This window comes from Thunnus maccoyii, chromosome 23 (assembly GCF_910596095.1).
Source record: "Thunnus maccoyii chromosome 23, fThuMac1.1, whole genome shotgun sequence".
Lineage (NCBI taxonomy): Eukaryota > Metazoa > Chordata > Actinopteri > Scombriformes > Scombridae > Thunnus > Thunnus maccoyii.
In genome coordinates this window covers 17,519,577-17,545,581 of record NC_056555.1, presented here as the reverse complement: position 1 = coordinate 17,545,581, position 26,005 = coordinate 17,519,577, and the positions used below count along the sequence as shown (strand labels likewise).

The window sequence follows — 26,005 nt, the reverse complement described above, 5'->3', positions numbered from 1 at the left end:
TCTATATAATGCTCATTATGATGTCCGAAACCCAAAGATATTCAATTTACATCCATATATGACAAAGAAAAGCAGCACTTGCTTGAAAACAGACTCCAGCGATGAACAGATGATCAAAATGGATGTTAATTACATTTTTTTCCGTCGGTTGACTCACCGTTTCAGCTCTAATCAGGAGTCAATTCAACTTTCTTTCATGTTCCCGGGTTGCTCTCCCTAACCTAACAGATGTGATTCAATTATTAAAATATTCCATTGACTTCCCCTCAAGTTAAACGTGTCCCAGAAGTTACAAAACAGTTCTTTCCGGTGGAATTATTCTTCTCTCAGCACGAGCTGTCTTTCTAATGAAAAAAGAAGTCATTCAGATAGCTTCAGTTCAGCTGTTTCTTACACTCCCTCGTCTGAGTGAAGGTGACTCATCAGCTGTGACTGGTTAAAATGTCAGAATCGCATTTTTGCATAAATAGACGCTTCGGCTATCTCTGTATAGATAGAGCATATGAGATTCAGTCATTATGTTATGCTAATTGGCAATAAGGTTCTTTGGTTATGTTTAACTTATAGAGTGGTGAATGCTGAATGATGATTTAGAATTTCAAATTATGACTTCTTCTACTTATTTATACGAGGTATTAAACTGTTAATAGTGATGTCAGATCTGGTGGGAAATATTATACACTCACCTCTAACTGCATTAACACGCATTAATACATATTCAGATCGATTACAAGAGTGTCTTATCACGTTTTGACAGGGTATTACACTATCAGATGTTACAACCTGTCCTTACTTGACATAGTTTGGCAGGATTTGAGGCGTACGCTCCGGCTTTACGCTGACATGTGTGTTAAATAACTTAGATTTCAAGCAGCCCTCTGTGATCTTCTCACACGAGCTTGTAGCAACTTTGAAACCGTATTTGCATATGTACCACTGTTCCTTACTTGCAGTGAAGTAAGAAATTAGGGAAGAAAATGCTCTCTTTTGGATATGTGAGCAGTATTAATTGAGTTTGAAAATGCCCACTGAGAGTTTGGGAGTACAGAAAGTAATTTTGCTGAGTTTGTCAGGCAGTGAGCATTGGCCACTGTGAGCTGACAAGCCACAAAAAAAATAGTTTCAAAGGGAATATCATGTGAAATGTTTTGCAGAGAATAAAACCCCAGCCGCTATTTACTCAGAGGAAACATGAGTGGAAATGATTTGTTAAATGGAAAGAAGTAAATGGTTCGCTTGCAATTTCTCCACTTTTTAGTTTCTTTAATGTTGCGATTAATGTCGATAACTTTTACTGGCTTCCGTGATCATTTTTCTCCTTTGCGTTCTCCGTTATATCACCTCTTCATCTCTTTATCGGCCCTCTCTGCTCAGTTCTCCCTTCCTCTACTTTCTCCTTGGGGGGGAGGATGCAGTCATCAATATCTCTGGCTGTGTTACAGGCGGTCCACCCAGCACCTCCTGGAGGGCAGAGCTATTAATGGAATTCAGGGGAGGGCAGCGTAAGGCCAACAGGCAGGGGAGTGTGGTTCAGTGGCTGGCTTGCTCCAATCTATCCCACATTACTGGCTGTCAATAAGTAGGGGAGCAACACACTGAACTTGACTGAACTGGAGTGAACCTGAAATCTCATTAAGTGGGGTAGAAGGAGTTGAAAAAAAACAAAAAAAAAAACACCACCGATGTTTTGTCAAGACCCAAGAGTGAGGTTGTGCATCTGTGCTTTGCAGGGGAAACAAAACATTCCCGGTCAATATGATTAGACTGCAAAGCAGCGATATTAACTTTCATCACCAGCTCAGTGAAAACAGCAGCCTCCACTGCACTCCCTGCTCAATAGACTTTATTACCGCTTAAATGATATGTAATCACAGTTGATTAAGACCCTGCTCTGCATCATCAGTGAAAACAGTGAATAAGCGCACTTGCTGTCCGTGAAGGCAAAGTGCAGTGAAAGCAGCTTTCAGTGGTGGCGGCGGCGGCGGCGGTGCAGCGGTTCACTGTCCTCCATCAGTCCATTTGCCCACAGGCGGCAGGCAGGCTCTGAATGGCAAACTAATCCATCCCTCTAATGCAAGAGCATTATGGCTGGCCGTCACTTCCTAATTGGCTAATGGCTAGATTAGGGTGGTTACAATAAGCCGTGCTGACACTGTCTTGGCCAGTCATAACAGAGGGTTTAGGGTGTAAAAGGGCAGGACCTGCCTTACACATCCGGCCTGAGGCTATTGTCCACTATACTGGCCTGCTGTAACAGTACAAAAAGGGAGAATACACACTGCTGGAGGATAGACGATACACAGTTGATCCTATTTCCAACCCCAGATCCACATTTACAGTTGCTATCTATACTTCTAGAGCGAGTTCTCCCTCTGGTTGTGTGGCCACAGAAGCAGCTTCTGTAATACAGCACTTACTCTATACACTTGATAACTCATACCCTCTAAACTCAACAAAATTTATATATACTGCGCCAAGTTGATTTACCCAATGAATGGCTAACAACGCCTGTATTTCACTGTGTGTTTGTATTAAAAACAGAAGGAGGGAGATAGACTCAATAATTTAACAATGCCAACAAGCTGCTTAACGTTAATGTCCACCCAAAGCTACAGCAATAACAGTAAAATATGTGTGGTGCTCGAGCTGTTTAATAAATTTAACGTTCAGCATACTTTCACTGCCACCAATTCTCAGTCCATTAGGGACAAAATCCCCTGTTTCTGAGCTCCTCTAAATGCCAACAATAAAACTGGAACACATGTTCACGAAAATTCCTTGCTAAAATTCAAGTTGCAAAAACAAATATGTTGTATTGGCTTGTATTTCTCTTGGTAAAAATCCAGCTTGTAATATTCAGTGCACAGCTCAAGGCTACACAGAGGTCAGCAAGTCTCTTTTTTCCTCAAGTCTAGCCAGCTAATTAATGAACCTGTCAATCACACATCACAAGGTGACAGCCACAGAGGAGCAGTATCCCATATTTGGAAATGTTTGACAAAAATTATTCACAACTGTTCAGAAACAAGCATTTGAACCAGGAAATAAAAAAAGTTAAAGGAGAGTCTACAGCCACACTAGCGTCAAGTCTCTGTGTGGCTGTTAGCAAGCACAGTATGCTGCTTTGAGCTAAATGCTAACATCAGCAGGCTAACATGCTGATGATAATCAAGGTTATAATTCATCCTGAGGTGGACATGAATGTCGGTACAAACTTTCATGGCAACGATAATTAAGATATTTCAGTTTGGACTAAAGTAGTGTATCAACTAACAGACCAGCATTACCATCCCTAGAGCTACGCTGCTAGCATGGCTAAAAACAACTATGCCAATGGCAAGGCCAGCAATTCAGTTAACACCAATTTAGTGAGAAAATCCATATTTTTAGTTTCTGGTGGCTTTAATGTATTCAAATTAGGTGCTGTATTAGCCAGATACAGTTTAGCTCTGAGAAAAGGCCTTGACTAGCAGCCAGAGAGCAGCAAGGTGTCATGTTTTACCAAATTTCAGGATAGGACGACTTCAGAGACGAAGCATATTCTCCCTCACTCGCTTTTTCCTCTCACTAAAATATATGCTTACTTTTTAACCTGTGAAAGTGCATTTACATAATATCTCTCCTTATTAGACATGCATTATGTCCCTTATTTATTTCCTCTGTCTTTATTTACTGAAAGGACATTACACTACAAGTCCTACTGTTCACACACAGCGTGAGATGATTAGCATGAATGCTCGTGGTATAATCACTTCCTCGGGGTCTTTGCACATGCTTTGACTCCCTGTCATGAATTCACAGTACAATCTCTCTCTCTTTCTCTGATGCCTCGGGATATTCTCTGGATTCTCTGCCTTTGTTTCAAATAGAGGTCAATGTTTCTGCTTTCCAGAGATTGTCTAGGCCCTCGTTGAGCATTTTTATATTGCCTACAGTTATCACAGGTTCAAATTGCGCTCAGGTTATAGTGTTGTTTTACTACGCAATGTGGAAATGTGAAGCCGAACATGGAGGTCATGCTTTTAATACAGTGTGTTTTATTAACATAGGGATAGCTTAGAGCTATGATAATGTAATCTGTAGGAGCACAAGTGCCGGGATATGAATCCGCTACAGGTGTTAGCTATGACCGGGGCATCCAGTAATGGCGCTCGGCCGCACAAGTGAGAGCTGGACTTGTGACCTGTGGTTGTGGAGTTGAATGTGGCTGGAGGACGTGCTGCACAACAGCAGGTTGGTTGGCTGCAGGCTAAAAGAGCCCACAACTTGTTACTCCCTTCTCATCCGTTACATGTGCTGGCTCTTACCATACATACCTGATTCTACCTGTCTTCATTCCCCTTAATCACCACAAATGACTCCCATGAATATGACATGCTATTCACTAGCTCAGTATCCGTTGTTAAAGTGGGCAGGTGCTGGGGTTGAAAGAGAGCGAATGTCGAAATAAACAGTGGAAATAAAATCCAGTGAAGAGCAGTAGTGCTCGAAACGTCACCATGGTGCAGTAAAATATAAGTGGACACTGGAGCCCGGCAGTGTGCGAGCTGTTTATCTGTTTATTTCGACATGATCTTTTTGTTGTCTTCGGAGACTGCCAGAAGCTGCAGTAATGGTGGATTTATACTTCTGTACAGTGCAGTCCCGCCGTAGATGCCTCCAGCGTAGATATTGATTTTTAGTTTAGCATCGGATTTGTTGATAACACCACAACACTTGAGTCATGCTATGCTTTGATTATATACCTCAAAATAATTCTGTTCACGTTCTTTTATTCACTTTGTGCAGTAGATCAATAATGGGAATATCTGCCTTTTTAGGTAACAGTGAAAAAGTCATTTTTACAACAAAGTAGGGCTGCAACTAATGATTTTTTTTTATTATCCATTAATCTGGAGGTTATTTTCTCAATAAATTACATAAAATTAAGTGTTTTGTCTGTAAAATATCAGTGAAAATGCCTGTTATAATTCTGCAGAGGCAAGGTGATATCCTTGAATTGCTTTGTATGACTGTATATCAGTTCAAAACCGAGAAATATTTATGTTATAATGTAAGACAGAAAAGTAGCAAGAGATCCTCACATATGAGAAGCAGGAATCTGACAATGTTTGGTATTTTTTTGTTTGAAAAATGGCTCAAACGACTAGTTTTCTCAGCTCTACTGACACAGTTACTGTAGAGATATCTCCGTAGCCGCCGTAGCCTCATTGTGTACAGTTATAAGGTGTTGACGTCCCCGTTATAAACAGGCTCTCTTGCTGTGACATCGCCTCCTAACACATAAGTGTAAATCCAGCTTAACGCTAGAGTATGAACTAGTTTATCTGGTGGGATCCGTATTTCTTTCTCTCTTTTTTTTTTTTTTTTTATTTCTCTCTCTTATCCTGTCTCCGAGCTAAACAGGAACTTGACAGATTGAAAAGGATGTCTGTGCAAAAAAAAAAAGAAAACAACAATACTTATTTTTAGTGAGAGCTTCCCACACTCCGGAATTGGCCCAAATCCACAAAACACACCTGAGGGGATTTGAGAATCCCGACTCCTGCAGGCTGAAGCCTCTCTGACAACATGATGGACGCCGTATTAAACCTTAATGAGTTTCCCAATTTTCTTTGATTAAGGCATTTGTAAGCAATGATTATATTCCTTCCTAAAAAAAAAAAATATCCGTGATCATTATTGCACTTCAGTAGAGGTTGCTGTATTTTGAGAATCGCTGATATGCAGTACAGGATCATGACCCACATACAAAGGACTGAAAATCAAGAGGCATTGTGGTTTTGCCTCCTTTTAGAAAATGTCACCCGAGAGAAGTCCCCACCAGAAGATGCTGCTAAATATAGTTCTGCAACATCAAAGGTCCTCTCTGAATTGTGTGTGTGTGTGTGTGTGCTGCTCAGTCAGTAGCTCTGCCTTTGAGGGAGGCTAATCTGACGGGTACACAAGCCCCCATGCAGACAGACACAATCAAGGAAGTCTCGGCTGGAGGTGCGACACAAACACTCACTCGCATACACGCGGTTTTTTCCAGCGAATAACAGTGTTCCCTGCTGCTGATTTGCTCTTATAAGCTTTAACAAATCACTCCGTCAGCAGGTTCCAGTTTGGTGTTTTGGCTTCAAGGGTTGTCGACAGTAAATTTCTGGAGAGCGCTCGCTTGGAGGTCTGAAGAAATGCATAGATTCCATAAGAGAGTTGTGTTGCTTTAGGAGGAAGATGGTCGAACGTGCTGCTGTAAACATTAAAAACAGAGTTCAACCGCTGTAATCTCCATCAGAGAAGCTCATCATCAAGCCTTTGGTGGGTTCAGTTTCTCCATTTAAGGACCGATTAATCAGCATATTAACAAGACAACTTTTAGAAAGGCTTGGCGAGCTGCTTAATGGCCTCATTTGGATTCATTTTCTATTCATTACATTGTTTGATGCTGTCTGGAGAAAGTTGAAACCGTATCTCTGGACTATGGAGCTTTGATGGAAGATGTTTTGCCTGAAAAGGCTTCTTCAGTTCAGAAATGTTCATGAGAAAGGGATTTTTCCTTTCTTTGTTTTTTATCTTTTTCTTTTCAGTTTTTTTTATTTTGAGGCATTTTATGCCTTTATTTAACAGCAATAGTAGAGAGATGACAGGAAATGATGAGAGGAAGAGATGGGTTATTGCCTTGAACCCTAGGCCACCAGGGTTCCCCAGAAATGATTTTTTGGTTCACAGTGAAAAGCAAAAGTTGATTCCAAATCTCTGAATTTGGGTTTTGACTGAAGACCTTTTGCTGTTCATTGAAAAGTGGAAGAATCATTTTGAAGAAGTATTCGATTAAAAGTCTTGGATTCCAACAATTTTTGTTACTTTCCCAAACCGACAAGCACGCCCACTTCACACACTGACTGGCAAAGTTTGTGGAGGTGGAAAAAAAAGCCTGATCGCGTCATTCTCCCCTATGAATGATTATTGCATCTCGCTCCACTTTTACCTTCAAACATGGTTGTACGAACTGGTTCTTTTCAACCATTTTTCTCCCCACTGAGTAGTCTCAAGACCAGCTGATTGGTTCTCTTTGTGTAATTGAAAGCTCGGCACTCAATGCTCGGAAGAAACTGAAACCTTCATACTCCTGGCTCTTCCTGGACTGTATCCGCACAGCAGAAACTTCCACGGGCATTTTTCCAACCTCGTGTAGTAATACAGGAGGGATGTCAGTTAGCCTTTTAAAGATAAATCACCTCACACCACCTACCAGCAGTGATCACTGGCACAGTGGTTCCCCCCGCTAACTTTAAAACGCACCGATGGATACTTTATATGCCGTAGTGAGGGTCTAACAAGTGTGCTTTACAGCCTCCTCTTTTAGTGTGAACAACCCTCGCTCAGATTTGAAAAACCTATTCAGCACCTCCGGGGTTGAGTGCCTGCGTGTTATCACAGCCGGGATCAGTTTTAACAAGTCTAATTAGCACAAGGTGATGAGAAAGTGTTTAGGAAGTCGTTTGTACCTCAATTTAACGCCATAAACACTTCGACACACATAGTTTCAGTGACTTGAGGAGTGATGGTTGCCGTATCAGCTGAGCTTGACTTTAAAACGCCGCTATTAAAGGGCTAAATATTTCCATCAGTCCTGCGTTGCAGTCAGCTGGCAGAACTGCGGCGCCTTGTCAGGGAGTCCTCGACATGCTGTCAGCTCCATGCAAATTGACGTGATTTCTCCTCTTGGTGTCCAAATTGCATCACTTAGCTCCTGAAATGGTACCTAGCCACTCCTCCCCCCAGAAAGCACACTGCTCAAGTATTCAGTCCAAGCAGTGCAAGAAGGGAAAGGACAAAAAGGAATAAAGAGGGCACTTAATGAATAGAGCTGGGTCAGGGTTGATGTGTTTCAGCTCTGGTACGTTCTGATCTTTTTTTTTTTTTTTTTTTTGCGAAAACACTGACAAAAGACTCACTCTCACTTAAAGTCTTCTCTCATTCATGCAGTTGTGAGGCGTTCGCAGTTTTCAGCGGCTCTAACTGTGCCTTCTCTCCTCTTCTCCTCGCTTATCTCCTGTAGGCACAACCAGGCAGCCCAAGGAAGGAGAGGTCCCGGGGGTGGATTATAATTTCGTGACCGTTGACCGGTTTATGGAATTGGAGAAAAGTGGAGCCTTGCTAGAGAGCGGAACATATGAAGGTAAGGATTTAGTTGAGTCATGCTTAACAATGCATGTGATTGCGGTCATTCCTCTTTTGTGATATTTCTTTTCTTTTTTTTTTTTTGGGTGGAATTTATGCTTCGATGTGGCATTTTTCTCTGACAGGCGGTTTGAATGAATGCTCATCACTCCCCATCCATACACCCCTCACACACGCACACACACACACATAAGCTTCCATCCATCCATCTTTTGGCTTTGTGGAGACAAGAGTGTCATCACTCATGAAGGACACCTCTGTAAATTCTGAATGAAGCCACTGCACATGCACACACACACACACACACACATATCCATGCAGTACCTTCATGTTGACTCTCTCTTGGCTCAGTCCTTGAGCCTGAGCTGCTGCAGCTCTTCAGTTGCCTAATCAAAACAAACAGACACTCTCTATCCTCTCTCTCCTGTGGTCAGACGGGCCCGAGGCTTGGATTTTAAACCACTCGAAAAAACGCAGCCCCTGGTCTGCCTGGCCACCTCTTAACTCTCCGGGGACCCCTGCCATTATATAGATAACACATAGCAGCTAACTTTCTCCTCTTTCTCTCCCACCTGACTCCAGCCTCTGTCGTTCCTGCCACCACTGCAGGAAAAGAAGGGGGGGAAAAAGGGAAAGTGCAGATGGCCAATTTAACGGTCGGTTGCCAGGAGCAATGTTAGATCCTTCCCGCGATGGGAGCCGTGCATCACTTTCCGAGGGCGCCTTCCACAGGGGGGGACAGAGACAGAGTTTCTTCTGCATGGTCGCTTGGCTATCATTCAGCGTTTTATATATTTTAATAATTTAATGGCCGTATTACATGTGGAAGAAAGGGAGAAGGGTAAAATTTAAATGGGAGGCTCCGGTGAGGATCAGCCGGCTGTTAGAGCGGCAGAAAGGTTTTGAGCAGTTGTTACAAAGAACAGGAAGCTCTCGGGCTCAGTTCCTGCTACAAGTGTCCTTGAGAGAGACTCTGAACTACTGGCCTCTCATTGTGATTCACTCTTGTGGTTAAGCAAATGCCTGAAATAAATTGGAAAACATAAATTGAGTCACAAAGACAGAGGAAGAGCTCGGAAAGTATTTTTTCTCACTCTAAATTCTCATTCACAAGTGTTCTTTTAATGAATCACAGGAGCCTGAGGGATGATTTAGCGATGTAGATTTGTGTTATGGCCATCAGTTTTAATTATATCATCTTTATGTCTGAGAAATGGTGGGGGGTTTTTTTTCCACCAGTATGTGGTGGCTTTAAATCTCTCATCTCGCCCGGATGGTGCTGGTGGTGGTGTTCTTTCTTAGGGAGATTGCTTGAACTCTCACACATCGGAAAACGGAAAAATAATCAATCGTCCGACTCTCTTCGATCTGTGTGAAGCTGTGTGAGTGCTAAAGAAAAGTAAAGCTATAGTGAGCTTAAAGGGGACGTATCATGCACATTTCCAGGTCTGTATTTTTATTCTGGGGCTCTACTGGAATATCTTGCATGATTTACAATCAAAAAACAATTCCTTATTTATCTTATACTGGCTCTTTATGCAGCCCCTCAGTTCAGTATCTGAAAACAAACAGTAGTGGTAAGATTTTACTTCTTTTTTTTCGTTCTTTACTTGAAATGGAAACTTCTCAAATACAACTGTATATGATCGAGCCCGAATCCGATCCAAAATATGCGAGTGGACAACGCGGACAACCAATAGAGCAGCCTTAGCAATGAAGGCTATGGAACGGACGGCCATTTGTGGGCATGCAGAAGCAATCTTGACATCATCACGAGGATGAATTAGAGTGTTTAGAGCAGGCTGAAGCCCTGCCTTTCAACTTGCAGGGAGCATTTTACATTTGTTCACCTCAAGTTTTGGACCATGTTTAACATCACAATAGTATAAAAATAACAGAAAATCACAAAAAGCACGATATATCCCCTTTAAGAGTTTCTGTTGACCAGTTTCACAGCCCTGCTAGAAAACCAAGGGACTAAAACTAGCAGAAATGAAACATATTCACGAAACAGTTGGAGGCACAAAGCTGAGCTGAGACCAATTCACTACTCTCCATTTTTGCAATCAGCACACAAAAACACAGCACCGCAGTCGCTGAAATTATTTGAACGTCGACCCAAAATCCTAAAGTGAATCATCAGGTTTCTACTAAGGGTAATCTTAAACTTCAGCTCCCTGTTAGCGCTTCACGCTGCAGAATTGAAATCCCTGTGATTTGGTTGTTTGGGAGAAAATTGCACCTTTTAAGGCAGCTTTTTTTTTTATCAAAGAAAACAGTTATTTTCTAACAAAGGTGCTCTTTTGTACTGTGTTCATCCAAGTCCATCTGCCCAATATTGTCTGCAGAGCCCTACCAATCAATCAGGCTGATATTCACTCATATCATATATTGATATCTGTGTAGATGTTGGCTGATAAGTAACAAGAAATTCAGAGGAAAAGGAGATGCCTCGCTCAGTACACATCTTAGTCACAATGCTTTAATATCCAAATTTAAGGTGTCCTTATCAAAAAAAAGTTTGCTAATTGTTATGTACCTATTATAACAAATGAATATCAGCCAATATATTTTTCAATTAGTAAAAATCTATATTGGCATCAGCCTCAAATCTGTCAGTCTGGCTCTTATTGTTTATGCCAGAACCACCTTGAGCCTAGAATCCAAAAATAATTTTATTAGTACTACTTTGATACTCTAGTGGTGATTTTAATCGAGCTTTTCGCTAATTTGTTTATCCTCATGTGTTTCTTCATCAAGATAAGTTTTATCAGCATGTAGGTGGAAGTCTAGACTAAAATCAGTAAGCCTGTCAGATGTGTGAGAGCGATTCTGCCACTTACTCAGACTTCAAAGTCCCGAGTTCCTGTGATGCCGCGGGGTTGTTTGAGTTCACACATAGAGCGCACCGTTCCCTTCTCTTCTCAGAGGCAAAACTCTTCAGCTCCTTAAGGCTCCAGGATTTGTGTCTTTGGGTTCGGGGGTTCTAATCCTGACAGTCCCCCGTAATCTTTTTACAGCTACTCTCCTCCATTTTTCATTGCAGCCTTCATGTTTTTCCAGAATGTGAGCTTGATGTTTCAATAGGTCTTTCCAAAGCAGAGGGAGACACCATCTGATGTGTTTTGTTTTTTTTTTAAATCTCTTTGGCTATTCTTCCTGTTCTCCTAACTGTCTGTAGTCAGTGTTGGGAGTTTGTGCTCAAATTAGCAATAGAATAATCTCTGTGGATATTCACACATATTGTCTTCTCATGTCTATTTTTTCTGCCAGGGACACATGAGCGGAGGAGATACTGTAGCTGCTAGATGGTAGACTAATAGAAAACCAATGTAGAAGTGCTGAAGTCCTTCTCTGGAAACTTCTGAGAAGTTCTCCTCAATTTTCCTTCATTCTCTCAGATTTTTAAAAAGCCATAGAGGCAAATATCAGCCGATCTTATATATATCTATAATAAAACCTTTCTACTCTTGTGGGAAAACCTTCTCAAAAGTCACAAATAAACTCTTGCACACTGTCTAATTTGCAATGACACATTTATTTGCAATGTTTCGGTGCTAGACCTTCATCAGGCCGATGGTTTGTGACGGTGCCCCAAAGGCTAAACTGTATTCTCAAAAAGGTATATTCCTAAATATTGCAGGTTACATTTATAAATGAACCTGTAGGGATACATTTACATAGTGATCAATCAGCATCAATAAATAAATAGAACCCTTAATAATACATAGAAATACATAATAAATCCAGCAAGGCCTCACAAAATTCCAATGGGCAAAACACTACATCAATGTATACATATGATAAGTAACAATAATCATATTTACCTCTTTTGATTATTACAGCCACTTGTTGCGAATACAGCAACGACTGGACCCAAGTGCAGCACGCTGAGGCAGAAAAGAAGTTTAAGAAGGTTTATTGCAAAAACTTAGATTTGTGGATATGAATGAAGGTCAGGTGGTGGGTTGGAGAGGCAGGAGAGCACTGGGGGCTGACAGCAGGCTGAGCAGAGAGTGAGTGAACCTGTGTGTGGCTCGAGATGCGGAGAGTGGGCAGGCAGACAGGTGCTTGGAGTGGAGCAGGTAGACAGAGGGCTGGGTAGTGAGTGTCGCTGTCGAGGAGTCTTGGCAGGCGGGAAGGCAGGCAGATGACTGCTGAACGGAGCAAGCTGGCTGGCACACGAGGAGGAGTTCTGGAGCGCACGGAGACACACGGTTAGAACAGCAAAAAAAAATATTTAAAGAGCAAAAAGCACACTGGAAAGTTGGACTGAGCATCTACCTACCAATACGGGTGACAGAACAATCTGGCGAAGACTGGAAGGAGAGCCGGGGTAGATATACTGTCAAATTGATGAGGTAATGATGTGCAGGTGTGCCAGTCTGCAGGTTGAGGTAGTAGTCACGTCCACGGACACACATGAACACACACACGAACACAGACGGAGACAGACAGGGGAAAAACAGAAACAGGGAGAAAACACTCCCTATTTAAGATGGCTTCTCATTGTCACAAACCATTTTCCTGATGAAGGTCTAGCACCGAAACGTCACAAATAAACGTATCATTGCGAGTTAGACGGTGTGTGAGAGTTTGTTTGCAACTTTTGATCCTTACCTGTCTCATGAAATAGATGTGGGTCTCAAAAATGTCACATTTTCAGAGGTTAGAAGTATTCCGTCACGGTGGTTTTAAAAAATGTTTTAGAAGCCCGATTGTCATGGACTTTCCTCGACCCACACAGGAAACTGCAACTTTTTCGATTTGAAGTTCAGTTCACCCCTAAAGAAACAATTTGCCAATTACCCCCATGCAGATAGAGTCGGTTTTATTTGCTCAGGTTTCTGGAACATCCACTGCTCAGATTTTGCTGCCGCCGCCGCCGCCGCCGCCGCAGTACAGAGGATGTGAATGAAATATTGTTTGTTCTGGTCAAAGCATGGAAAATGACATTTAAAAAGCTCAACACTTAAATGTCTTTCCAGAAACAAACTCCCAGTGACTCTGCATAATCCCCAGACTTAACTTTTCAGCGCTCTGCTACCTTCGGAATAAAATAGTTCTTTAAAAAAAAAATCTTGACGGTAAAGTAAAAAAAAAATCGAAATCCCTAAACATGAAGTTATGAGATTTTCACAATGAGTGATTGAGTCTGTCAGGGGCACTGGGCTGCTGCCAGCAGACAAACCGAAGGATGGTAAAGTGCAAAATCAACATAGTAGACTGGAAGGGTCTGTTGAGTCAGAGCCAAGTGAAAAACTGCAGTTCCCAGAGGTGGGTAGTTGGCCAGACATCGAAACTGGGGGAGAGAGAGAGAGATAGAGAGAGAGAGAGAGATAGAGAGAGAGAGAGAGAGAGAGAGAGAGAGAGATTTGATTATTATTCAGTCCAACTTTCTGTCCATTCAGAAAGGCGCAGTCCTATGCCAGGGAAATCCATGCACGGTCTGATAAGTGATTGATGTGCAGAGGAGAAGACGGAGGAACCTGGCAACAACAAACATCCCTCTGAAAGGTTGAAATTGGTTCATGATGAGGTGTGTGTTCATTGGCAGATATTCGTTGCCTTGTGCAGATCTTCAAGTTCAAGTTTATTGTCATTTAATCAGTCATTGAAATGCACCAGCCTTGGCTCTCTCAGCCCTTAAAACTATATATAATTAAGAAACAAATTTAAAAAAAACAAAACAATAAGTAAGAAATCCCACAAATAATAAATCACTGAGAGTTATGTAAGTGCTTACTGTTCACTAATCTTACCGCCTGGGGGTAAAAACTGTCTTTGAGGCGGCAGCTCTGAGCTCTGAAGCTCTGTAGGCGTTCTCCTGAGGGAAGGAATGAGAACAGACCATGTGCCGGGTGGCTGCTGTCCTCCATAAAACTTAAGGCCTTCCTTCTGCAAAAAGAGGTGTAAATGTCCTGTATCTGTGGTAGTGATGTATGGTTTTTGAAGCCGTTTTTACTGTCCTCCTCAATTGTTTGTGGTCTTGTTCAGTCAGTACGTCTCCAGTAAGGACGTTGACCAGGGTTTTTGTGGACGTTCCATATTTTTTAAGGCATCGTATAGTCTCTGTTGTGCCTTCTTAACGACACCAGGAGACCAGGAGATGGATTCTGAGATCTGAATGCCGAAGAATCTGAAGTTATTCACAATTTCAACAGGGACATTGTTGATGTAAATTGGTTTTGGACTTCCTAAAATCAACAATTATCTCCTTTGTTTTCTCGACATCTAGTGAGAGGTTGTTGTCTTGACACCATATGGATAGACCTCCTTCCTATAGGCGTCCTCATTGTTGTCATTTATCAGTCCAATCACTGTGGTGTCATCTGCACATTTCACAATGCTGTTATTATAATATTTAGCAACACAGTCATGTGTGAACAGACTGTAGAGTGAGGGACTACGGTTATAGCCCTGCAGTGCTCCTGTGTTGAGAACTGTGGTAGATGAGTAGCCGGTATTTACTTTCACCGTCTGAGGTCAGAAAGTCATATAACCAATTACAGATGGAATTACAAAGACCAAGGTCCTTTAGCTTTAACATCAATTTAGATGGTACAATGGTATTAAATGCAGAACAACAGTCAATAAACAACATTCTGACATAGCCGTTTTTACCTTTAAGATGTTTGAACACAGTATGCAGAGCCAGTGATCTTCCACAGATCTATTTGACTGATAAGCAAACTTTAGCGTATCAAGTTTGGTGGGAATGTTAAGATTTCATCAGATCAGGTTAAATCAACAGGTCTGTAGTCATTAAGACAGGATACAGGTGTTTTTTGGGGGTACAGGCACAATAAGGGCTTTTTTAAAGCTTGTAGGAACCACACAGAGTGACAATGTCAGGTTAAAAATATCCATAAAAACATACAATAGCTGACTAGAGCAGGTTTTAAGGACAGGAGACGGGATACCATCTGGGCCCGGCAGCTTTGCGTGCTTTCACAGATTTAAAAACCATAGTCACGTCAGCCTCTATCACTTGATGTGTTGCCTTGTTGAGCGAGTGTTCAACAAGGCTCTGTGCATTGTCTGGTGGCCCCCAGTCAGATCTTGGAGTGGCTGTGATGTTGTAAGACATGGTGTGATGTTGAGCCCCTGGCTAGTGCGTTCATGGATCAGATGGCTCAGACGTGAAGCAACATGTCGAGTGGCAGAACACCTCATCTTCCCTGTGGATGGTGTCGCAGTGTCACGGACCTCTTTCACTCCTCTCATCCTTACTTTCATATCTCTGTAGGTATCCTTGCTGTGTTTTCGCTCTCTCGTCTCTTACTCTGACATGCTCTCTCTGTCTCTTTGAATTTAACATGATGTTCCATATTTAACTGGTAATTTTAACCACGTTCACCATCTTAGTTTAGCCTGTTAGTGTGCTATCTTTTTGCTCTTTAGAACTAAAGTGAGTAAAGTGATATTTTGTTAAGAGGTTTTACGGCCTGATGATGATGCTGGATGACAAATCAGGGAATCCTCTAGAGAATATCTGTAGCAAATGTCACGGCAATCCACTAGTTGGTTGTCAAGATATTTGCTCGAAACAAAAGATGTGAACCTCATGGTGGCACAAGAGGAAATGTCAGGGGATCACCAAAGTCATTAGGAATCATCCTCTCAACACCATGAATGTTTGTACTAAATTTTCTGCCAATCCATCCAGTACATGACAAGCTATTTAACTGATAAACTGAAAACTTTGACCTGCTGGTGGAGCTTGAGACAAATCACCAAAGTCATTAGGGTTCCAACCCATCCGATAGTTGTTGAGATACGTCAGTCAGGACTTACTGATGGATGGCTAACACTACCTACATATACAAATGACTTTAGTCTAAATCTCTCCCTATACTTCCTCCTCTCTGTTCCAGATAACTTTTACGGCACCCCCAAGCCTCCAGCCGAGCCCAGCGCTCTGCTGCTAAATGTAACTGACCAGCTGCTGCCGGGCGCCAGACCCAGCTCAGAGGGCAAGAGGAAGCGTAACAAGTCGGTCAGCAACATGGAGAAAGCCAGCATCGACCCCCCTGAGGAGGAGGAGGAGGAGAGACCCATCGTCAACGGCAACGGTGTTGCTGTCACCCCAGGTCAGCCCCCGACAACGACCTCCACACACTCAGAGGTCGAGGTCGCCTACACCAGAGGCCCCGTCATGACAGCTAGGTTTAAGGTCATGAACCGGGTCAGGCTGATCTGCACAAGTTTATGGTCTTGTTTTGCAACAGGCTCCTCTAAAGTAGTTGCCTAGCAACAGAGACAGTAACAGACTGCTTTTACATGGGGTTTTTTTTGGAAGATTATTTTATGGCAGATTATCACTTTTAATTGGTCACACAAATATCTCTATATGCGATTTAATGATGATACGTTATCTGTAAATTATATTCCACTCTCACAGTCGCTGATTACCTCTGCAGACCAAACAGTTTATGATGTTTATGATAAGCAGTAGTGCTGTTGCTCCCTAGAATTTGATATCATTCATTAGGTATCATTATGGAGCACAGTCTCAGCACAGATAGCTAGAGGGTATACACATACATCGCTCTCCAGTTCAACAGCAGCCTGCGGGCACTTTCAAATTCAACAAAGACATTTTTATTAAGTGTTTTCTCTTGGTTGTGAATCAGCCCTGTTGTTATCCATTAACCATTGTTATCCTCTCTGTAAAATCCTGAAAGTAAGCAGAAGTGACATTTAACATGGCGAACAGCAAGGCCAAAGCTCTTGTTCTTGTTCTTATTCATAAAACAATAAAGACATTTCTTTGTACAGATGTTTATTTTGCCATCAATAACAACATTCAGAACAAGGTGTTGGATAAGACGCATCTGAATGTGCACGCACACACATTCTTACACACACAGAACCCCTTTTGAATGCATCTCATGATCACATGAATAGATGATCATAAAAGAGGCATTATGAGTTTGAGTTTTGTGATTCCAAATCCAAAACCATGCTTCGGTCCTGTGACTTTCTAAGCTGGTGTTATGGCCGCAGGACAGCCAAGTCTTTCACAGCGGGGCATCAGTCAGAACTGCACAAAGAGTTTGGACAGTGATCCCAATCATTGTCTGCAGTTACTTCTGTACGTTATTGCTTTTTTTTTTTTTTTTTTTTTTAAACATACGTGCAAACCTTTAAGAAACCATTGAAGCTGGGTTTGGTAAAAGGATGAGATTTTGGTTTTCCTACCGCAAGGAGCTCAAACAAGGTAGGATTCTTTACTTGATAAGAGAAAAACATATGTGAAGACATTTCTTAGATATCGTACCCTTTACGATTATAATAATGATAATAAAACTCGATTTATATGACACTTTTCTTATTATACAAAGTGCTTTATAGGATAAGTAAAACACAATAAAGAGACGATTAATGAGTTTTAATTTAAGAAGGAAACAAAAACAAGATGTAAGTCTAAAAATACATTAAATAACAGGTTTAGATGAATATGTGATAATAATACAGCTTTATTTACAGTGTTCACAAAGTGTTTAAATGGTGATAAAAGACAAGATTAACTCATTTAAATGCAGGAAATTAGATATTATATGATATACCATAAATGTAAACAGACCACAAAAGACTCATTAAGATGAATAAGACAAAAGTTGCTCAGCAAAAATTACATAAAATTACATATAAGACAATGTTTTTGCGCAGGTACAGGGCAGGTTATTCCAAAAGCTCAATCTCAATTAAGGATCGATTAGCGAGGCTTTATTAAGGGATTTCAGGTACTGGCTCATAAGTGGTTTAAAATTTGTTACTTAACGCATCTAGGAAAAATCCTGGTGTGCAGTTTGTATCTACAATTTACTCTAAATAACGTGGACAACACTGACTGTGCCTCTGTGAGCTGAAAAGACAATCTAGAGGCCAGAAGCTGTTTTAACTGATTCCGATCGGCCGCGTTGAGATGCTCAATAACTTGAGGCTCTGGGCTGAGCAATGAGCCATGTTGGATGTTAAAGCGGGCTGCTGCGCTCAGCTCAGGAGGAGTTTTGTCTCCGTAGATGGACAGAGTGTGGGCTGACCAGGAGAGCTGAAGGGGAATCAATAGAGCACAGCAGGCTCTGTGATCTAAGCAGATAGCTACTTCGCTCTTTCCCTCTCATAGATTATCTCTCAATCCCCTGCTCTCATTTGTCCCCCTCTCCACTTCCCTCTGCCAGCTCTCCTCTGGGAAGAGCACAACACTTTGCCATCTCTTTATACCATACACCACCATTTCTCTCTCTCTCTCTAACACATTCACACACTGCCACAACTCAAACTAGGGCATCACAGCCGGTTTTCTCTCTCAATCTCTATTGTCTCCTCTGCTTTCTTCATCTTTCTGTCTTGTAAACCTCAATCATTCCCTCTCTTCCACTTCACCTCCTCGCTCCTTTCTATCCCCAGAGCCACTGCTTCCTCTCACCTTTTTCTAATCATTCTTTCCTTTTTTTTTTTCCCTACCTCCACCCTAACCCTGACACTCAATCAATCTCCGTCTCCCAGCCTCCTACGTCTCTTTCTCCTCGCTTCGCATCCCTTGTCGTTCGCTCTTCTCATCTCTCTCTCCTTCCCCCGAGCGATAAAGTCGTGTCTGACTCATCTTTGCCCTGTTGTCACCTCAGAGTCGAGTGAACATGAGGACAAGAGCACAGACGCGTCGGGGGACATCGCTCCACAGAGTAACCCAGCGGAGGCTCCCACCGAGGTGCCCAAAGATGAGGGACAGTCCCTGAAGATGACCATACCCAAACCAGAGGAGAACGACGAGCTAGGGCCACTGCCAGACAACTGGGAGATGGCGTACACTGAGAAAGGAGAAGTCTACTTCATAGAGTAAGTCTCATGGATACTGTGTCATACATATCATGGTCAGATTGAATCTGGATACGTCATATTTCATAAAACTTAAGAAAGAATGCTGAAATACAAGATGTCTCCTTCTTGTAAAGTCCATTATCAGTGTTTGTGCACTGGATGCTTCAAGTTTCCACATCACACTTGTGTAAGCTGCATAGTGGACCAGGATCAGCTCTGAGAGTAGTTGTGATGTCACAAATCCTGCATGTAGGCCCGCCCCTTTAACTCAGATTTCAGTGAGCACAGAGAAACTTTCCATCTTCAGCAGATGAATGTGAAAACAAACTCTGCACATACATCAATCTGCACAGTGAAGATCAATCATCCAACTGTAGGAACAAGAAGAAAAACATATTTTTGAGCAGAGGGGGACTTTAATATACAATTTAAGTTTAGTGCAGCTTTAAAGTGAAAAAAACAACAACTTCAGAGTGATGCATAGTAACAATTTAACTGTAAATCCATCTTTGATTTTTACATGATTTTTACAAAACATTTAGCTCTTTAACAACTGCTCTCAGGTTCAAAATAATTTTGAACAAAAAGTTACATTAACGTAAAAGTTATACTCAAAATCTGTTGCATAAGAACACAGAACACCCCCCCCCATGCATGTTCGCTTACGTGCAGCCCAAAGAAGAAACATCTCAAAAAGATTCCTCCCGTAACAAACTATAACACCTGAGTGACTGGCGTAGAGCTTGGTAACATCTAAATTTACTTTAATGTGAAATTTACTAAATTTACTAACAGAAACACACACAGAGGCCATAATTGATGCTTGATGGTTTAATGAGTTTTAGAGGTCCCCAGAATTACCTTGATACACAGAGGTCTGTTATATAAACTCTGAAGTTGAATTCATGGGAGTTGTTAGCTTTTTACAGCTCCAGTAGAGTCGTGGAGGTGAGTCTTCAGTTCATCGAAATAATGAAGCTGCTGTGTGTGTGTTTTTTTTTATCTCACTGGTATTGAGGGAATCGTATGTGCATGCATGTGGACGTGTGTTCGAGTATAGCATCGGCTAATATGGCTGTAACAGGCAATTATTTAGCTACAGTTTTACAAAAGGTTTCATTGCATCAGTAGATCATCTCAGTCGTAAGGCTAAATTTCTTCCACAGCAGCGTCTGAGTCCCAGCACGCCTGAACGCATCATAAACCGCTAGAAGCTGCACAGCAACACCAGACTCAGAAACAAGACAGCAACGATACAGTTGTCATGCAGCCAGGCACATGTTGCCTCTTCATGTCTGTTTGCCACAGAGGCAGACTTTTAATTCCCCTCACTGCAGACAACTTGCCATATGTCTCCTCCCCCAAACAGAGAAACCTCATGCTCCCACATCCATCAAGCACATTACACAACTAATGCAGTTAGCCCACTGAATTTGTAGCTTCAAGTTTTTTTGTTGTTGTTTTTTTTTTTTCTTTTTTTTTTTTTTATCTAAGTGTGAGTGATGTGGTGCCAAAGTGATAGCAGTTGCCAAGAGGATGCCTCGCCTTTGATTGGCCTCCATACAAGATGAATTCGTTTACCTACAGCCTTTGAAGTGAGGCAGCTGTTGGAGAAGGCGGTGGCGGAGAGAAGGAAAAGTGAAGGGATAGTGATTAAAAATAGTGAAGACTGAAAAAGGATAAGACAGAGGACAAAAAAAAGAGAGGGAGTAGTAGTAGATATTTATACTTTAAATATAAAATGAAAACAGAAAAGAGAGGGGCGCATGGAAAAGAATCAAAAGCAGAGCAAAAAGAGACTTTACCTCACCGTGAACTGCGTTTTATTTAGCTCTGTATTCGGTGTAGATCTCAATCTTCCACTTTTATCTAGGATAGTAGAACTGTCTCTATCTTTTTGCTCCATATTCTATTTTTAGCCATGCTAGCAGCGCGGCTCTAGGGATAGCAATGTCGGGCAGTCGGTCCACCGCTCGGTCCTGACTGACTGAAATATCTCTGAAACTATGAGATGGATTGGCACAAAATTTGTTTAGACATTCATAGTCACCAAGATGTTGTATCTCAATGACTTTTTGAGGTCCCTTGACTTTTCATCTAGTGCTAGCATGAAGTTCACACTTGTGGTTTTGAGTAAAATGTCTCAGCAACTGTTAGATGGATTGCAATGAAATTTGAGGTGATTGTGTGTCAGTGTCATGTTCTCGGCTTGTTCTTCTGCCCCCAGGTGGCCAAAAAATAAACACTGCAGCTTTAATATTTGTTTATTAATATGTTTAGTACATCTTTTCCCATAATATACCAAATTTCTAAAGATACAGAGAGGCCACATTAGCCTCTTTACTGCATCCTCTTCTTCTTCTCACCTCGTTTACATACTGTAAACACTTTATACAGTACTCCTCCCCCTCTTTACTGTTGTTCTGTCATAGTGGAGGAAATCCATTGTGGCTCCAGAACTTCAGACAAGCGGCAGAGATGCATCAAGTTTCCCTGGCACTTCATCATATCTGATCTACATCCAGCTCTCTGCCTAAGGCTGTGGATGAGTCTGCCAAGCCCACAGCTGTTCCCCACCATCACTCCCTCAGTCACCCCTCTATCATTTTCTTCCCCTCCTCTTGCCTGCTAACGCGAGACAGTAAGCAAATTAAAAGTATTGATTGCCATTTTGTTAACCAAAAGCTTTTTTTTTCTCCTCCAGTTTTCTCTCGTCACCTTTTTTTTTCGGAGGCAGCCACACAAGGGAGTCTCATCTTTCCTGTCTGAAATGATTCTCCGGCTGAATTAAGAATCCACCAACCTCCTTCTCTCTTTCTGCCAAGTCTCCTGTCGCTCGCCATCTATCACACTCCCTCTCACTCTCTCTCTCTCTCTCTCTCTCTGTCGTCTCTTCACAGCCACAACACCAAGACAACATCGTGGCTGGACCCGAGGCTAGCCAAGAAGGCAAAGCCGCCCGAGGAATGCAAAGAGGATGGTGAGTGCTGCGTCTCAATCTTCTATTTTTCCTCCCCGTCTGATTTTTCTTTGCTCCTCTCGTTCATTAATATTAATTACACAAGTTGCCCTCAGCATTCATTTTATACGATTTCAATATCGCCTGTTGATCGGGTGAGACGCACGGTGAAACGGTTTCGTTCGAGACTTCGGTTCTGTTGAAGTGTTCTGTGTACTGGCGAAGGATTTTTTGTCTTTTAGGAGTTGTGTGGTGACATTGTTGATGTGTGTGAGTCAAACCCACTCGCTGTGGATAGGAAGCCCCGTGATTTGTGTGTTCAAAGCACAGGTCCTTAGAGACTGGAGGTTACAAAGACTTCTTTATTCTCCACTGAGAGAGATGTGGAGTGTCCTTCACCCGCCCACACACGCACATACACACACACACACGACAATCACACACCAAAGAGAAAAGAGAAGGATGAATGTCAATGCAGCGAGCGTTTGTAGGACGAGCATACATATATCTATTTCAACCTCAACCCTCCCTCCCTCCTTCAACATTCGTCTTTTCTTTATGTGCACGACCAAGAAGAGATTTATCGCCTGAGTTATAGACAGGGAGGTAGTGGAGCTGAGTAGAAGGACTGGAGTTGGAGATGGACAGAGACAACAAATGAGGAATGACAGTTGCTTTTTGGAGTGTGTGTCTCTGCGTGTGTGTGTGTGTGTGTGTTTTTTCATATATGTTCAGGGCGATGGAGAGTGTTTGCGTGTAAACTCCTGGTGAATGCATAACCACAAGGATAGAGTTTCTCTAAAAATACATTCGGCACTCAGACACACACACACACACACACACACACACACACACAGATGCAAACAGAGACACAGGCTATCAAGTGCAGTCCTGGGTCAAACTGTGTTTTCAAATCACTCTTAGCGTTTGCTTTAACTTGCCTTGTTTCCCAGTTGTGTGGGAACTTAGAACATAGTGGTGAGTAGGGATGCAGCGAATTATTGTTTTTATTATAGATTGATCTTTTAGTTACATATTTGATGAACTATAAAATGTGGCAAAATAAGTAAAATGTCCATCACAAGCTCCTAAAGTCAAAGGTGATGCCTTCAAACTGCTTATTTTGTCCAACCAACTGTTGAAAACTCAAAAATACTCCATTCCCAGTTAGTCTGGTCCTCCACTTTCCTCCTCTTTGTCCTCCACTTTGGTCCAGACTGATTTACTCCACAACTATTGGATGGATTACCATGAAATTGGGTAGAGACATTCATTGTTCCAGACGATGAATCCTAAGGACTCCCCTGACTTTTCAGTTTGCGCCACCACGACGTTGACATTTGTGGTTTTGAGTGAAATGTCTCTGCAACTATTGGATGGATCGCCATGAAATTTGGTACAGACATTCATGTTCCTCTTGAAGAAGATGACCAAATACCTGCAAAACAAATGACATTCCCATCAGCATCAGCTGTACTTTGTGTTTTCTGCTAATTAGCAAATGTTAGCATGCTAGCACGCTAAACTAAGATGGTGAACGTGGTAAATATTATACCTGCTAACAGGTTGTGAGCATGTAAGTAGTGCTGACAGTAAACTGAATATGAAACAAGACATTTGGTCTTTGGGAAGCAGTGAAACAACTTAACGATTAATTGAGAAAATAATCAACAGACAGTGAAAATATTCGTTAGTTGCAGTCCTGCGTGTTAGCATGCTGATGTCAAGTGAGGCCTAATTGCAGCCTCACATAGCTGCTAGCATGGCTGTAGACTCTTAACCTTGTTGTTTGTTAAATGACAAATTGTTGTAGATTAATGTTCTGTAAACTGACTAGTCAATTAACTGACTAATCATTGGTTAGTACCGGAGAGTTCAGTAGTTTTAGCAGGAAATTCAAGAACAGCTTACTGGATCATGTCTGAACTGCCAGGATTCCTGCACCCATTAGCTATTCTGAGCTGGATAAAACAAATGTTAACAGGTATTTGCAGATTCTGTTTGACTCCAGTAAGATGGAGTGCAAGAGGGAGAAATGGTAGCTGGTCTGAAAACATTTGCACTGTGTGTGGTGGCATTAAACACGGGGACTGCTTCCTGTTTACACATTTTATCCTTCCAACAGAATTACCATCTCGATCTTGCATTTCACTCAAAAGACCTCCCGTGTAGTCGCCGAAACTCCCCTTCCCCCCCCTCAATCTTAAGACGTTAAAGGGAGGAAGCTCTTGAAGATGATGAAATGTCACAGAAACAAAGACGGCGACACCAGTGAGGAATTAGCCAAAATGTGATTGCGCTTTTATCTCCAGCGCTCCCAATCCTATTTTCCACCGAGGGTGTTCCACAGGAGAAGATGTGCTGATGGTTGTGTGGATTGTTATTGATCTTGTTGGGCGATTCATCCAGTTAGGCCCAGCTGAAGGGATCATGGTTCAACGAAGTGGCTGCAGGTCTGTAAGGGGGAAGACACACATTATGTTTGTCAGCCCAGTGGTTCTAGTTAGTTCCGATTTGAGTGTAACGATGGATTGGACCAAGCTGAACTAAGTCCATTATGGTCTTGGTGTTCGAGGATTCAAATCGTTGCCTTTTAACCCAGTTGCTGCCAGTTGTTCAAGTTTAGCATTTTTGTTTTGCACAAATTGGAACATAAATGAACAAAACCAACCTCTATCTAGACAAAAAATCCACGCATATCTGTGGAAATAGTCATTATTAACGGTCTGTCTAGTCTTTGTAGGTTTCAATAACTTAAAGTCGATCTCTATCTTAAGGGCTCTGTGAAAACAGCCAATATAAGAGGTGTGTGTTGTGTGCTCCAACCGTCCACAGCCTAGTGGCACCAGCCACCCCTGAGAGCTGAGCTCAGTAAGGGAGAGAAAAGCTGCCTCTGTAAATTTGGTATTGATTGGTGGAAAAGGTAAGTGTGTGTGTGTATGTGTGTGTGTGTATGTATGTGTGTGTGTTTGGAGCTGAGCCATGCCCTGATAAGCGCTAACAGGATCACAGGGTGGAGTCTGTGAGCTGTGACAGGACAACAGGAGCCAGAGCTGAAGTATTAACTGGTGGCTTTGAGTATGGAAGGAAACACACACACACATGCACAGTAAAGGCCAGATGTTGAAGAAGCATTTAGACCCTTTACTTAAGTAAAAATGGCAGCACCACAACGTGAAAATATTCCATTACAAGTTTTCTGTTTTATTACAACTTCAGGTCTCATTTTCGTAGCTGTTACCGTTATTTTTATCAGTTAATTGCCGAGAGCTGAGAGCTCGCTGAGATCACGTAATGAAGACCGCTGGGACGAGAAACGAGAGGTCAGATGATCAGACAGGTTGTAAACAAGCCGACAGTTTATTCAGATTTTCTACTTAACTACTTTAAACCTCGACTTCCATGTTTACTTGCTAGCAGTCTTCTTCATCGCCTTTGTTGTTGTGATTCTTGGCATGTAACCGCCACTAACTGTCAATTAGTGGAATAGCGTTTAACCATTGGCGGGAACATGTATCATATCACTCGCATCCTCGTGCAAACAAAAATGATACAAAAAAAACAGTCATACCACTCATAAAAACACTGCATGAATGTTTTCTTTCTCTTACATTTGTTCTTGCCTGAAGCAATAAAAGGGAAATAAGAAAATCCTACTTGGAATTCAACAAACTCTCTTAACTGACTGAACATGTTGTAAATCACTTGTTTCAGCCTGATGAATGCTACCTTTTTCATGAGGAGGTACGTTCATGAGATGTGATATTTAGCATAATCCACGCCTCAAAAATCACCATATAAGGCTCCATGTTCCACTGCATTTGTGGGAGAGTTTCATTAACAAAAAGTTCCCAAAGAGTAAAAACAACTTCAAGTCCTCCTTTGAGAAATCAGAAAACAAACACATAACAAATTTTAGGAGTGACAGTAGGAGACCCGAAGCAATTGGAAAATATGTGAATCCAGCCGACGTGTCATCAGAGCAGCTCTTTGCTGTGACAGAAATAAAGAGGGAACGCTTTGACGTGAAGTTAGACGCTTTCGAAAGCA

General features: G+C 41.9%; 1 protein-coding gene across 12 annotated transcripts in view; it reads left to right on the top strand.

Moving 5' to 3' along the window:
• Positions 1-26,005, top strand: part of magi2a (membrane associated guanylate kinase, WW and PDZ domain containing 2a) — a 235,785-nt gene that overhangs the window by 142,239 nt on the left and 67,541 nt on the right. For 11 of the 12 annotated variants that reach the window (XM_042403984.1, XM_042403980.1, XM_042403979.1 and 8 more), the window contains 4 exons: positions 8,048-8,167; positions 16,047-16,262; positions 18,804-19,014; positions 21,897-21,976. In XM_042403984.1, the coding sequence (XP_042259918.1) occupies positions 8,048-8,167; positions 16,047-16,262; positions 18,804-19,014; positions 21,897-21,976 (627 nt within the window). Of the gene's footprint in view, positions 1-8,047; positions 8,168-13,631; positions 13,709-16,046; positions 16,263-18,803; positions 19,015-21,896; positions 21,977-26,005 lie in introns of those variants that run through there. The other variant, XM_042403986.1, reaches the window with a different exon arrangement.